Below are 14884 nucleotides of genomic sequence, written 5' to 3' on the forward strand. Positions count from 1 at the left end.
TAATTACAAAGGATCAATTGTGTAATCTTTACTCCAATGAAATGGTTTAAATTTGAACATACCCCGTGTACTTTAGAGTGGATTGGTGAGTTCCGTGGAAGATGAACTCCATGATGCATGAAATCCTGGATACAGCTGTACTCAATAGTCTGAAAGAAGAGAAAATCCTCTAAGAATATGCTTTTATCCAATTTACTACCACTTCCACCCCACTGACCCTACGCACAGAGGCACCTCAAGGCTGCAAGCTCTGTCCCTTTCTCTAGCACCTCCATACATGTGACTGTGTAACTCCAAAGTCATCTATAAATTCACCATGAATACCACTTTGATGGAGGCATAATGGGCAACGATGAATCAGAGCACAGAGATTGACGATCTGTCTTGCACATTGATGCAATCATAAAGAAGGTCACCAATACTTCTACTTCCTCAGAAGTGAGGAGATTCAGCAAATTGCTGAACAGGCAATCAAACTTCTACAAGTACACTGTATATAGAGCACTCCGACTGGTTGCATCACAGCCTCGTTCAGTAACTTGAATGCCCAAGAACAAAGAAGGCTGCAGAAAGTGGTGGATCAGTCCGTCAGAGGTTTTGACCCCACCACTGAAGGTCTCAGTAGGAAGTGCTGCCTCAGATGACAGCTAATATCATCAAAGACCCACATCACCCTGGCGACACTCTCTTCTCACTGCTACCGGGTTGGTGGTGCAGAAGTCAGAAAACCGTTAGCTCCAGGTTCAAGAACAGTTTCTTCCCATCAACCATCAGGCTCTTGAACCACCCTGCAAAATTCTACCACAGCAATAACCTTGCATGAGGTTGCACCATGTACTTCAGTTTGCATTCTTATGGTCTGGTTACCAAGTATAACTGCATTGTATTATTACTTTTTATTAATTGTTGTGCTGTTACATGAATAAGCCTGTAAAGCCACAGCAAATAATAATTTCATTATTCTGGTCTCAGTGAATATGACAATTACACTCTGAAGTTTCATTTTTCCATGAAACTTTTTCATGGTTCCATTTTAAAAAAATTGGTAGTTCAATTTTCTTTGCTGTTTCTGACTGCTTTATTTCTATCATTTATAATATATATAATTTATAATATATATATATATTATCATTTATAATGTAGAACTAATGTTTATGGGTGATCGATGTTCGGTGTGGATTCGGAGGGCTGAAGGGCTTCAATGCTGTATCTTTCAATCAATTAATACTCACTTCCAGGAACAACCCAGATGCTTTCTTCCAAGCTCTAAAATACACTTCAGCTACCAAGGGCATTATCGACCTACAGGAAATATTAGATCAAAACCTTAGCCATTTCAAGTTAAGCGTTGCAACAAGAATAATATTGAAAAGATGAAATAATTGTCAATGCCTGTGCGCCAATTTAATAACCCTGATTATGGTTTTTTTTGTGTGTTTCAAACTCAAAATTCAATTCATCGTAATTTCAACATGCAACTTTATGAAGTCATGTGGATCATCCAGACTTCACTATAAACAGCCAAACCATTTTTGCAAAAACACAGTATAATGGTTTCAGATAACTCAGCAGTCACACATAAAAGTGAATTCAAATTTCCTTACGAGAAAAGCTGGCATGCCTTAACCTTCCAGATGCAGTGTAATTGCCAGAGGAAGGGATGCATAATTGCTACCTCAGAAAGAACATATAGAGTTCAAGAGAGTGAAGATCACATTACATTCCCACATTAGAGGGGTTGCGTGTCAAAAAACCAGTCCATATTGTGACTTTCCATAACGCAATAAAATTTGTTGATTCTATCTCATTGCGTTTGGTTATTTTGTTTCCTCACATAAATATCATAGGTGTGAATTTTTATTCCTATCCAATTTCTCTTGGTAATGATTTGTGAATTCTGTAAGGGTAATTTTCCATTACTGAACTGCAATATGAGGGTACACTGTCCAACATTTTTTTCCTAAATGTAATTAAGGTTTAAACAGGTCACATAAAACCAAATAACAATGGTTGTATTTATCTTTCTGTACCAACCAACATTTTCCAGAAATGCAAACATGATCATTGTTGGTCGCTTTGCATATCTAAAACAAACCCTGAAATATCTAACAAAACAAAGAATTTCACAATATCAAATTCTGGCTAAATAACTGAATATATCGACCAATTCAAACACATCACTTAATTTTAATCACTACTCAACACGTTGGCCACTCCAAAAATAATCTGTACCTACTTAGGAAAGAAACATAACTGGTTCTTAATTGTCCCATGGATCATTTTGATGAATTCCACATCCCAGCTGAACAAAAAGCTTAGAAAACGCCTTCCCTAAAAAGAAAAAAAAAGTTTAAGTGTACAACTAAAGCCACCCTACTGTATATTGATGTTACATTCAAGAGCAACTCCAAAAGCAAAACATTGCTCAATTACATATGCAAAATATGTATTTAAAACGCTACACTTATTTAAATTCATGTTAATGTCTTTCTACACCAGTTGTAAATTGCAATGCTTGTAATGTTTTTATATTTAACTCAAATAACATTTAATAACTAAATACAAGGTGTGAAGAGCTAAAAGAGATATTTTAAATTTGCTACTGAAACAGCTGCCCATCCTTTTGATAGACAGGTTATCAATTTTATATTGCTGAAGCTATTAGGTAAATGTCAAACACACTTTAGGCCCAATTCCACTGAACAATAAAATCTAAGTATTCTGGTGAAGTCAGTGAGGAACTATGGATCATGTGACAAGGAGAATTCCAAGACATTCACTCTTTTTTAAGTACAGGATATTACCTATTTTTAAACCTTTTTTAAAAAGTTTGACAATAGACAATAGGTGCAGGAGTAGGCCATTCAGCCCTTCGAGCCAGCACCGCCATTCAATGCGATCATGGCTGATCACTCTCAATCAGTACCCCCTTCCTGCCTTCTCCCCATACCCCCTCACTCCGCTATCCTTAAGAGCTCTATCCAGCTCTCTCTTGAAAGCATCCAACGAACTGGCCTCCACTGCCTTCTGAGGCAGAGAATTCCACACCTTCACCACCCTCTGACTGAAAAGGTTCTTCCTCATCTCCGTTCTAAATGGCCTACCCCTTATTCTTAAACTGTGGCCCCTTGTTCTGGACTCTCCCAACATTGGGAACATGTTATCTGCCTCTAATGTGTCCAATCCCCTAATTATCTTATATGTTTCAATAAGATCCCCCCTCATCCTTCTAAATTCCAGTGTATACAAGCCCAATCGCTCCAGCCTTTCAACATACGACAGCCCCGCCATTCCGGGAATTAACCTAGTGAACCTACGCTGCACGCCCTCCATAGCAAGAATATCCTTCCTCAAATTTGGAGACCAAAACTGCACACAGTACTCCAGGTGCGGTCTCACCAGGGCCCGGTACAACTGTAGAAGGACCTCTTTGCTCCTATACTCAACTCCTCTTGTTACGAAGGCCAACATTCCATTGGCTTTCTTCACTGCCTGCTGTACCTGCATGCTTCCTTTCATTGACTGATGCACTAGGACACCTAGATCTCGTTGAACTCCCCCTCCTCCTAACTTGACACCATTCAGATAATAATCTGCCTTTCTATTCTTACTTCCAAAGTGAATAACCTCACACTTATCTACATTAAACTGCATCTGCCATGTATCCGCCCACTCACACAACCTGTCCAAGTCACCCTGCAGCCTTATTGCATCTTCCTCACAATTCACACTACCCCCCAACTTAGTATCATCTGCAAATTTGCTAATGGTACTTTTAATCCCTTCGTCTAAGTCATTAATGTATATCGTAAATAGCTGGGGTCCCAGCACCGAACTTTGCGGTACCCCACTGGTCACTGCCTGCCATTCCGAAAGGGACCCATTTATCCCCACTCTTTGCTTTCTGTCTGTCAACCAATTTTCTATCCATGTCAGTACCCTACCCCCAATACCATGTGCCCTAATTTTGCCCACTAATCTCCTATGTGGGACCTTGTCGAAGGCTTTCTGAAAGTCGAGGTACACCACATCCACTGACTCTCCTTTGTCAATTTTCCTAGTTACATCCTCAAAAAATTCCAGTAGATTTGTCAAGCATGATTTCCCCTTCGTAAATCCATGCTGACTCGGAATGATCCCGTTACTGCTATCCAAATGCTCAGCAATTTCGTCTTTTATAATCGACTCCAGCATCTTCCCCACCACTGATGTCAGACTAACTGGTCTATAATTACCCGTTTTCTCTCTCCCTCCTTTCTTAAAAAGTGGGATAACATTTGCTATCCTCCAATCCACAGGAACTGATCCTGAATCTATAGAACATTGAAAAATGATCTCCAATGCTTCCACTATTTCTAGAGCCACCTCCTTAAGTACTCTGGGATGCAGACCATCAGGCCCTGGGGATTTATCAGCCTTCAGTCCCATCAGTCTACCCAAAACCATTTCCTGCCTAATGTGGATTTCCTTCAGTTCCTCCATCACCCTAGGTTCTCCGGCCCCTAGAACATTTGGGAGATTGTGTGTATCTTCCTCAGTGAAGACAGATCCAAAGTAACGGTTTAACTCGTCTGCCATTTCTTTATTCCCCATAATAAATTCCCCTGCTTCTGTCTTGAGGTCATATGCCTGCTGCAGACAATTTGTGTGAGATGCTGCAATAAATGCCCTTAAATAATAAAATATATTTGTTAGTCATTAATATGCATACAGGGAATACTATTGATATACCTTTCGTTACATTCATTGCACCATCAAATTAATAATTTTTCTTATAATGCCACTCATGTTTCCCTTTTAAATATGAAGTGTCCAACAAGACACTTGTTACACAGGACCCAGCCCCTCATGGTCCAATGAGGGAAGAACCTTAGATTGGAGTCCTTCCCCACAAAGCTTTTGCAGTGGCTGCACCAAGCTTCAGTCCGTTCCTCAGCATGTACTTCTGCATCATACGACATGCCAGATGGCAACGTCCATGACAGAATTCATTACACGGAGGAGAGGGACTGATATAATTGCTCGGAGAGCTAACAAAAACTGTACGAGTTGAAAGGCCTTACTATGTCTTAAGAAGATACAAGAACTTACTAAGCATTTAACGCACCATCCCCCAGAACGTACAAAAGAATCTAATGCAAAGGTTTTACTCAAAACAAATTTAAGGTGGCCAATGCCTCATGATTCCATATGTTCACCTTGTGGCGGGCCGAGCAACTTTGGTCTCAAACCGTCATTCGTCGAGGTCGAACACTCACGTGGACCTGGCGTGATCTGGATGCCCAATCAACGTCAACCTGGGTGGACTGCTGATGTGCAGCAGATGATGTAGTGAGTATTCACCTCACAGTCAACATGTTAACACACACCTTCCCCTCTTGTACTAATTGTTGTGCTGTATCGTTTAAATATTAAACTGAGTGTTTATACAACACGTGAACCTCTACAGTGGTGAGCCCGACGATCCAAAATGGCCTTTTTTGGATTTCATCAACCCAGATCAGCAGAAAGCAGTTTCACTCAAACTGCCCATCTTCTAGACATCACAGCCCCAAGTATGGTTTGAACAAGCCGAAGCCCAATTCCACATCCTCCAGATAACTGCCGACGTCACCAAGTACTACTACGTGGTCAGTGCGCTGGACCAGGACACCGCCGGGTGCCTGATTGATTCCCTTCGCCAGCCATCAGTCAACATCAAGTACGAAGGGTTCAGAACGCTCCTCAAGGACACTTTCGGTCTCAGCCGCCGCGACAGGGCGGCAAACCTCCTGGACATGGATGACTGCAAACCGTCCGTGCTCATGAACAAAATGCTCGCCCTGATGGATGGACACAAGACTCTTTTTCGAACAGATCTTCCTCGAGCCACCAAATGGGGCCAAAAACCTATGGAATGTGAGCGTTGTAATGGCTGGTTCCATGCATCTTGCTTAGACATGAATGACAACATGTATGACATTTTTAGTAACCATCCTTCATACTCTTGGATATGTATAAACTGTGGCATGCTAAATTTTTCAACATCATTCTTTGAAAGCCTGTTGGACTTTGAACTTCCAAACAGTTTTGAACCACTGAATAAGACTTCTAGTGTTTTTGAAACTAACAATGACAATTCTGGTGCTGACATCGCTCAATTAGGAGAACCCATTTTTTATTCAAGCCCCAGAAGTCATGTAGTAAACCCAAATCCAAGCATAAGGAGTCAACTGTGATTAACCTGAAAATAATTAATCTAAACTGTCGGAGTATCATGGCCAAATTCCCCAATTTTTAAGCAGTCTTGGTTCTGGAAGACTCCTGGTTAAACAACTCCATCGTGACTGGTGAAGTGTTCCCTTCACACCTCAATGTTTTTCGCCGTGATCGTCAAAATGCTACGGTGGGGAGGGGGTTTCATAGCCGTTAAGAACACCCTTGTTGCATCTGTTGAAATCAATCTCCAGACAGGCTGCGAGCTGATATGGATCTCAATTCGTGTTAAAGGTGTATCTCCCGTGTACATAGGGGCCTTTTACAGGCCTCCCACATCAGATGGAAACTATGTTAAAGAACTGGATACCTCCTTTGCCAAAATACCACCAAACACGCAAGTATTTGGTTACTGGGCGATTTTAATGTATCTGACATTGAATGGGAAACCATAGCCTTTAAAACTTGTGATCAACACCCTGCCATCAGTAAGTTTTTGATAGACATCTTTAAAGATCACAATCTCCACCAGCTTGTAAAAAAGACTACTAGAGAGAGAATATTCTCGACTTGTGCCTTACCAACACTCCTGCTGCTGCTGCTGCAGACTTTGTTAATGTCCAATGTGGTATCACAAAGCGACCACAAAATGGTTGTCGTTGGAGCAGTTTTGAAACCTAAGATCATCAGACCACCAAGACGCAAAGTTCACCTGTATGCAAAAGCCAACTTTTCAGGAGTTAGTGATATGGAACAGTTATGTGACAATTTGACTGATATAACTTGATTAAAAGTAGCTCAACTGAAGAATTATATACATCTTTTAAAAGTGCTCTCCTTGGTTCAATGGAGAAGCATATCCCTTCTAAGATGAGGTCCAGTCGCTCTTCTTACCCACGGATCAACAGTTCCATAAAGAGAGACATTAACAGAAACGTCTATATAATAATGCAAAAAAATATGACTCTGCTGCTTGCTGAGTTAGTTTTACACAACTTCACAGGCACATTGACAGGAAGATCGTATTGCTCATAAATCCTACATCAGAGATGCTAAAGGTGGTAGCCTCACGACCGCAAACACCCGGCCATTCTGGAACTTCATAAAATCCAAGCGAAGGGAAGTCTGTGGAGTTTCACCTTTGCATATTAACAATACCATCATTTCAGTTGCAAAGGATAAAGCCGAAGCTCTTGGTCGTCAGTTTTGCTCGGTTGTTACCAGAGAAAAACAATTTGAGTTTCCAGATCTTGGCCATAGTAGCATTCCAGATATTGGCAACTTGCTTATCACCAAAGAGGGAGTTGAAAAGCTTTTGTCTGAATTGAATCCTTATAAAGCCTGTGGCCCAGACGGCATAACTGCCAGTTTTGAAATCGTGTTCTTCAAGTATTGTTCCAATCCTCCAGATATTATTCCAGAAATCAATTTCTACTGGAGAACTACTGTGATTGGCGTAATGCAAACATCTCTCCAATTTGCAAAAAGAGAGACCGCTCAAATCCAGCCAATTATCGTCCATTATCCTTGACTTCAATTGTCTGCAAACTCCTTGAACATATTATTCATGGCCATGTTATGAGGCATTTTGAAATACCCAATATACTTGCTGACCAGCAGCATGGATTCCACAAAGACAGGTCATGTGAGACCCAGCTCTCTGTCCTGGTTAATGACCTGCAAACAATCCTGGATAACAGAGGGCAGGCCGATCTTATTATAATGGACTTTAGCAAGGCCTTCGACACCGTTCCCCACCGTAGGTTGATGGCTAAGCTTCACCACGTTGGCATCCGAAATAACATCTGTTCCTGGATTGATTAATTCCTCATCAAACAACATCAAATGGTTGTAGTAGATGGTGAGTCACCACAACAATCTCCAGTTGAGTCCACAGGGAACAGTGTTGGGACCCTTGCTGTTCTTGATCTACATCAACGATCTGCCTGACAACCGAGAGAGAGATTCTTTGCAGACGACTGTATTGTGTATCGAGAGATCAAAGCTGCTGAAGATGCCAAGGTTCTTCAAAATGGCATAAACTATCTTTGCAATTGGGAAACCATTTGGCAAATGGGTTTCAATTACACCAAATGCTTTTCCATGAGTTACTCATAAAGTAAAGCCGATCATAAACCGGTACAAGATGGGAGACAACCTGCTTAAAGAAGTTGATCACCACCCATAGCTGGGAGTTGAACTCACATCTGGCCGAGCTTGGAACAGACACATAAACCAGATTGCCACAAAAGCAAACAGAACTTTGGGCCTTCTCCGGAGAAATTTATCCGGTTGTGACAAACCAACAAAGGAGGTAGCGTACAAAACACTTGTCCGCCCACTGTTGGAATATTGCCAGACAATATGGGACCCTCACCAGAAAAATAACATTGACACCCTTGACAAGGTTCAGAGGCGCACAGCACGGTTTGTTTGTGATGACTGCTCAAGACAGTCAAGCGTCTCCGATATGTTAAATCGCATTGGCTGGGAGTCGCTGGAGTCAAAATGCACCAAAGCCCACTTATGTACAGTCTACAAAGAGACTCATGGCATCATCCCCAGTAACATATCTCACTTTATTTACAAGACAGTCCTCAGGTCACTTCATTTATACTAGAATTAAAGCAAACAAAAATAGCTACCTACAGTCACTATATCCATAGACTATCCCAGAGTGCAACATCCTTCCCGACACTATCAGATGTGCACCAACCTTGTCCCTCTTCAAGTCACAGCTCGACAGCTTGGACATGGATCATCTCACCAAACCTTTTCGCAACCAGTACCCATGCGAGCGAAACATGCACGAGATAGCCCAGCTTTTGGCAGTTGTGCAGTAGAAAACAGAAACAGATGCCTGAAGACATCCGCCTTCTCCTCGCGGATGACGATTTCACAGACCCCCGACGGCAGGCAGCCCGTGCGGATGTGCTGTGGCAGGGCAAACAGCAGGGTGGAGCCATCATCACTCGGGTGGCGGCGGTGCCTCGACAGGTCATACGGGCGGTCCCAGCCTGCATGTAAGGAGCAGCAGTGACGCCGGCCGCAAACGGCGCCAGCAAGGACAAGTGGTGCTACTACCACCAAAGGTGGGGCTCTGAGGCCCGCCGATGACGACCTCCCTCCATGCAACTTGGAAACCCTCAGCCAGCCTTGGCAACCCTTGGCAACTGCGGCTGGCCAAAAACACCGCCTCCTCTACACCTGAGATCGTCATTCGGGGCGGTGTTTTCTCGTTGACACGGGAGCGGAGGTCAGTGTTTTTGCCCCCCTCGGGCACCGACACTCATTCCGGAAAGAAGGGGCCTCCCCTGACCACCGGCAACAGCAGCACACAAAGAACAATACAAAAAAATCAGGGAGAAAAGGCAATTTAGCCAAGTCATTATTCTAAAACCATCAAACCAATGAAGAAATGATCATGGTTTATTTTTCTCTGTAAGCCGCAGCAACTCAAAAATAGGGAGCCAACTCTGAAAAATGTCGTTAAACATTTTGGATATTCTTTTCCTCCAATATCTGTCATTCCCTCCACTGGAATATTCTGCTACTTTTATATTTAAAATTCAAATAAGCCACAAAGTGCTGGAGTAACTCAGCGGTTCAGGCATCTCTAGAGAACTTGGAGAGGTGTTTCATGTCGGGACTCTTCTTCAGACCGATCCGTACCAGAAACATGCCTAACCTTGTCCTCCAGAGATGCTGCCTGACACACATTTACTCCAACAATTTGTCTTTTATTGTAAACCAGTATCATGTAAGACATATCATATCTATGTAAGAAATAAAGTTTAGTTCCTTCACTGCTGCTACATAGCTCCTCCATCCTAATGCTGACTGTAGCAAATGAATGCCGTTGCATACCTGGTAGTGATGTTCCTTCAACTTAAGAACATAACTACAAGGATTGATGAAAATGACCAAACAAAACTGAACTGAAGATTACCATACAACATGAACGAGGTAAAAGAGCTGTCGGTATTACGTGAGGTAAATGGCTGGGGATGATACAGAAAGAATGCAAGGGCAGGAGAAAGAAGATTGAGCAAAGCATACATTTTTCAACAGGAAAAGATTCTATAGTTGTACAGCATGAAAACAGGCCCTTTGGCACAACTCATCCTTGCTGACCAACAAACTAGTCCCATTTGCCTGTGTTTGACCCATATCCCTTTTCATGTTTCCTCTTCAACTTCCCATAGTATTCTGGAATATACCTGATCAGGTCACGGAGACTTGTTCTACTTTCATACGTTTTAAAACAACCAGCACCTCTTTTCCTGTAATGAAGACTATCCCCATTAACATTCCCAGTATTCCTGGTCTTCATCCATGCTGAAAAGAGCAGAGAAACAATTATCGAGGGTCTCACCCATCTACAGCTCCACATGTACATGCCCACTTTGTGGGCTCCTATTCTCTCCCAGTTACTCATTTTTCCTTAATATACATAAAAGCACTTTGGGTTATTTCACCTTATCTGCCAAAGCTACCTCATAACCCAATTTTACTCTCCCGGTTTCCTACTTAAGTATACTCCAGCATCCCCTAAATTCCTGTGGGGATTCACTTGATCCCAGCCGCTTGCACCTGACCCATGCCTTCTTTTTTTCTAAGGAGAGACTCAATATGTCTTATCATTTAAGGTTCCCTACTTCTGCCAGCTTTGCCCACACCTTCACACCCTGATACAGGCGAGTACATAAAATGTTCATGAAGAGTACTACTCATGGACAACCCAAGTTGTAACACCCAAGTTCAAGAACCTGTTGTAATGAGAGGTCAATGATCAGCGAGTCAGACAATTATTGATCAGTTCTGCTATGGTGTATGTTCTGGTGTTTAAAAAAATAATTTTATGACTCACCAAACAATAAGCAGAGTGGATAATCATTATTGCTTATTAGGAATTGTGGGCAGACGTGGCATTCTGGCTTGAAACAACTTGTAATCATGTAATATTGCTTCCTTCACTTACCTCTTCATTTTTTAGGTGTGCAATACTCATGAAGCACTGAAGCAAAACATCCTTCACTTCATTGCTGGCTTCAGAATTGAAATCAAAACTTTCCAAAGCTTGATGGAACTGCCACAGTCGAACTATATCGGCATTCTGCGTAAAAACAAAGTAGAACAGAAAACAATATTTACTTATTTTACTGAAGTGGAAGAATCATAAAAGATTAACAAAGAGAAATTTTAAGCAGCATTTTATGTGATGAACAAAGTGAATGGATTGTGAAAGCGTTGGCACATCAAGGATCACTTGAAATAAAGGCAGCACCATAAGGTCACAAACTTCCAATTCAGATGAGTTAATTGTCACATGCATCAGGGTGCAATGAAATTCCTTGTTCACATAATGCTCATAGTATATAGTATGCATGGTGATAGACACAGCAATAAATACAACGACAAATGCAAAAACAGCAGAATGGTCAAAGAGTGTAGTGCAAAGAAAGCACGATAATAGAATAACTAAATGAGGTAGAGCTATGAGTGAGAGTATGTGGCAACACCACTGATAACGGGTGAAAAAGAGTTGAATGTTTCAGGAGTTTGACAGCAATTTACATTTATTTCACATTATATGAATCATAATAATTTCATCAATATGCAAAAATTTAAAACAAAGAAAATTGGGGGAAGATTCCAGAGTCCAACAGCTAAAGAATAGAACAGAAACATGGGAGAAAATAAGTGCAGCATAAAAAAATTGGGACGATGAAGTCAATTCTGAAAACTAAAAAAGCAATAATTAAAAGAAATTGCTTGAAAGAACAAGAGAAAAAACACCAAGCAAAGAAAGAACAAATTTGTCAGAGCCAAGTCGAGAAAAGGAGAACAATAAATAATAGGACCATGATAGCGTGACAATTTTAGGCCCATCTTACTCACCATTGTCCTGGGGGTCACCTTAATGCAAGTTTCATTCAAATTGGTCAATTTTTAACGTTATAGACATTTTAAAGTTAAAAAATTATCTTTTAACATGACGCTGACTGTGTTCAGCATTCAACGTCACAATGTGACCCGCACAAGTGATGGGAGTGGCGGCCAATGGGGGGGGGGGGGGCTGCTGAGCCGACGAGCTGCCGCTAACTCACCCACTCCATCTCTTATCCCTCACCCCCCTCCTCCCCTACTCCATCCCTTATCCCTCACCCCCCCCAAGGAGGACGAGCTGTGTTTTCGACGTCAGTCCGCGCGTGCGCAGTTGGGGCGACGCTACGATATTTTGACTTTGCGATGGTGCAAACAGCGGCGACCCGTAGAGAGCCACAGCTCGCTTCCGGCCACGTGAGGGGGCATGGAGTGGTTGAGGGGGGGCGGGGGGAAGATAAGGGGGATTGAGGAGGGATGGAGTTGGGTGAGGGGGCATGGAGTGGTTGAGGGGGGGATAAGGGGGGTTGAGGGGGAATGGAGTGGGTGAGTTGGGGGGATGGAGTGGGTGAGAGGGGAAGAGTGGGGGGGATAAGGAGGGTTGAGGGGGGGATGGAGTGGGTGAGTGGATGGGGAGATAAGGAGGGTTGAAGTCGGTGAGTGAGGGGGGAGGAGGGCGCTAGACCAATGCAGGTTTGGGCGGTTGAGGAGGGATGGAGTGGGTGAGATGAGGAGGTGGCGTTGAGGGGGGATAGACTGCGTGAGTGGGGGGTGAGGGAGGGATAAGAGGGGTTATGGGGGAATCGAGTGGGTGAGAAGGGGAGGATAAGGGGCGTTGGGGGGGATGGAGTGGGTGAGGGAGGGGGAGTGAGGGTGCTGGATCAATGCAGGAGAGGTTTGGGCCCAACGGGTCCACTTGGTCTAGTATATATATTTAAACATAAATATTCAACAAGATTAATCTTCTGAAAAATATATGTTAACATACCAAGGATTTTGCCATTAGGCTTTTCTCCAGCAACATAATAAAGGCTGTTTTTCCCAGTTCCGCTTTTCCTTTTAATCCTTTGTCCCACCAAGCCTCAAACAGATGTTGGATTGCAAATGTCAACACTACTTGACTCGTAGGCAACACGGGCATTATGCCTAAAAAAAGAAAATGAAACAGCCCTCAAAAGATTGCAGATCTAATAGAGGAGTCTTGGTTCTAGCTACGCTTTCAAAGTACTGGAAAGATGCAGGTAATAACTTGGTATGCTTTTTGTTCATCTTTAATATCCTACTGCAAACAGAATTTTTAATTGCCTATTTATTCACAGAGCAGGATTTACTTGGTCAAACCTATCAAAACCTTTAGCTATTCAGAGGCAGGATTAGGACTACACAGCCACGCAGCTTTCAGAGTTGCTGCCTCACTGCTGCAGCGACAGGGGTTGAATCCTGAACTCCAGTGCTATCTGGAGTTTTGCTGGTCTTGCGACTCTATGGGTTTTTACCAAGTGTCCCAGTTTCCTCCAAAATGCAAAAGATTTGCTTGCTGGTAGATTGACTGGCTACTATACATCGCCCCTAATCTGTTGGTGAGGGGCAAAATCTGAGGGAGTTAATGAGATGTGGTGAGAAGAGGTTAGATGTGAAATTAGTAGGGATCTGCACTGCTCAGCGAGCTAGCGTTGACTCGTATTTGAATAGTCTGAAGGTCAATAGGATCTTGTGATGTTCTTAACATAAAAATAAGTACTACATGCAGAGGTAAATATAAAATATGCAGACCATAAAAATATTTTATAAAAGTGGTTCACACCCGATTCTTCGGAGGGCAATTATTTCAAAATGCCTTAAGTCAGGTAGACCCATTTCCTCCCTACTTGCCATTAATAATCACTGTGCCCCACAGAATCAGTATTAGGTTGGAATCTCTCGTCTGTCTAGCCATATAATAATAATAATAATAATATATTCCTTTATTCGTCCCACACTGGGGAAATTTACAGTGTTACAGCAGCAAAGTGGATAGCAAGAGAGCAAGAGATCATTCATTATAAATAGAAGATACATAAATTGTCATAAGTTTTCCGTGTGTTCTTAGCTGTTATTGTTGACTCGTCTGCTGGGAGCAGTGCTGGTTGTGCAGTCTCACAGCAGCGGGAAGGAAGGACCTCCTATATCTCTCCTTCACGCACTTGGGGTGAAGGAGTCTGTCACTGAAGAAGCTGCTCAGTGCAGTGACAGTGTCCTGCATGGGGTTGGAGTCGTTGTCCAGCAGCGATGCCATCATCCTCCTCTCTCCCACCACCTGCACTGAGTCGAGGGGGCAACCCATGACAGAGCTGGCCTTCCTGACCAGCTTGTCGAGTCTCTTCCCTTCCACCGCTGAGATCCAGCAGACCACTCCATAGAAAATGGCCGATGCAACCACCGTGTTGTAGAAGGTCCTTAGGAGTGCCCCCTGCACTCCAAAGGACCCGAGTCTCCTTAGCAGATAAAGTCTGCTCTGGCCCTTTCTGTATAGCACATCGGTGTTTTCAGTCCAGTCCAGTTTATTGTTGTGGTAGACACCCAGGTACTTATAAGAATCCACACTCTCGATGTCCATTCCCTGGATGTTCACCGGTGTCAATGGGACCTGGCTGCGCCTGCGGAAATCTACCACCATCTCCCTGGTTTTCCCCACGTTGATCCGGGGGCAGTTCCGCTGGCACCAGTCCACAAACTCCTTGATCAGTTCTCTGTACGCCCTGTCCTCGTCGCCCGTGATGAGGCGACGATGGCAGAGTTGTCAGAGAACTTCTGTAGATAGGAG

At 43.0% G+C, this 14884-nt stretch overlaps 1 protein-coding gene across 1 annotated transcript in view; it reads right to left on the bottom strand.

The window, feature by feature from the left end:
- The window catches only part of ncapg2 (non-SMC condensin II complex, subunit G2), a 78685-nt gene that overhangs the window by 43861 nt on the left and 19940 nt on the right, over positions 1-14884 (bottom strand). Inside the window, exons 5-9 of the mRNA XM_078429453.1 lie at positions 13070-13227; positions 11177-11311; positions 2237-2331; positions 1233-1302; positions 63-149 (exon numbers count right to left, since the gene is read on the bottom strand). Of these exons, the coding sequence (XP_078285579.1) occupies positions 63-149; positions 1233-1302; positions 2237-2331; positions 11177-11311; positions 13070-13227 (545 nt within the window). The remainder of the gene's footprint in view (positions 1-62; positions 150-1232; positions 1303-2236; positions 2332-11176; positions 11312-13069; positions 13228-14884) is intronic.

Source organism: Rhinoraja longicauda, chromosome 2 (genome assembly GCF_053455715.1).
Source record: "Rhinoraja longicauda isolate Sanriku21f chromosome 2, sRhiLon1.1, whole genome shotgun sequence".
Lineage (NCBI taxonomy): Eukaryota > Metazoa > Chordata > Chondrichthyes > Rajiformes > Arhynchobatidae > Rhinoraja > Rhinoraja longicauda.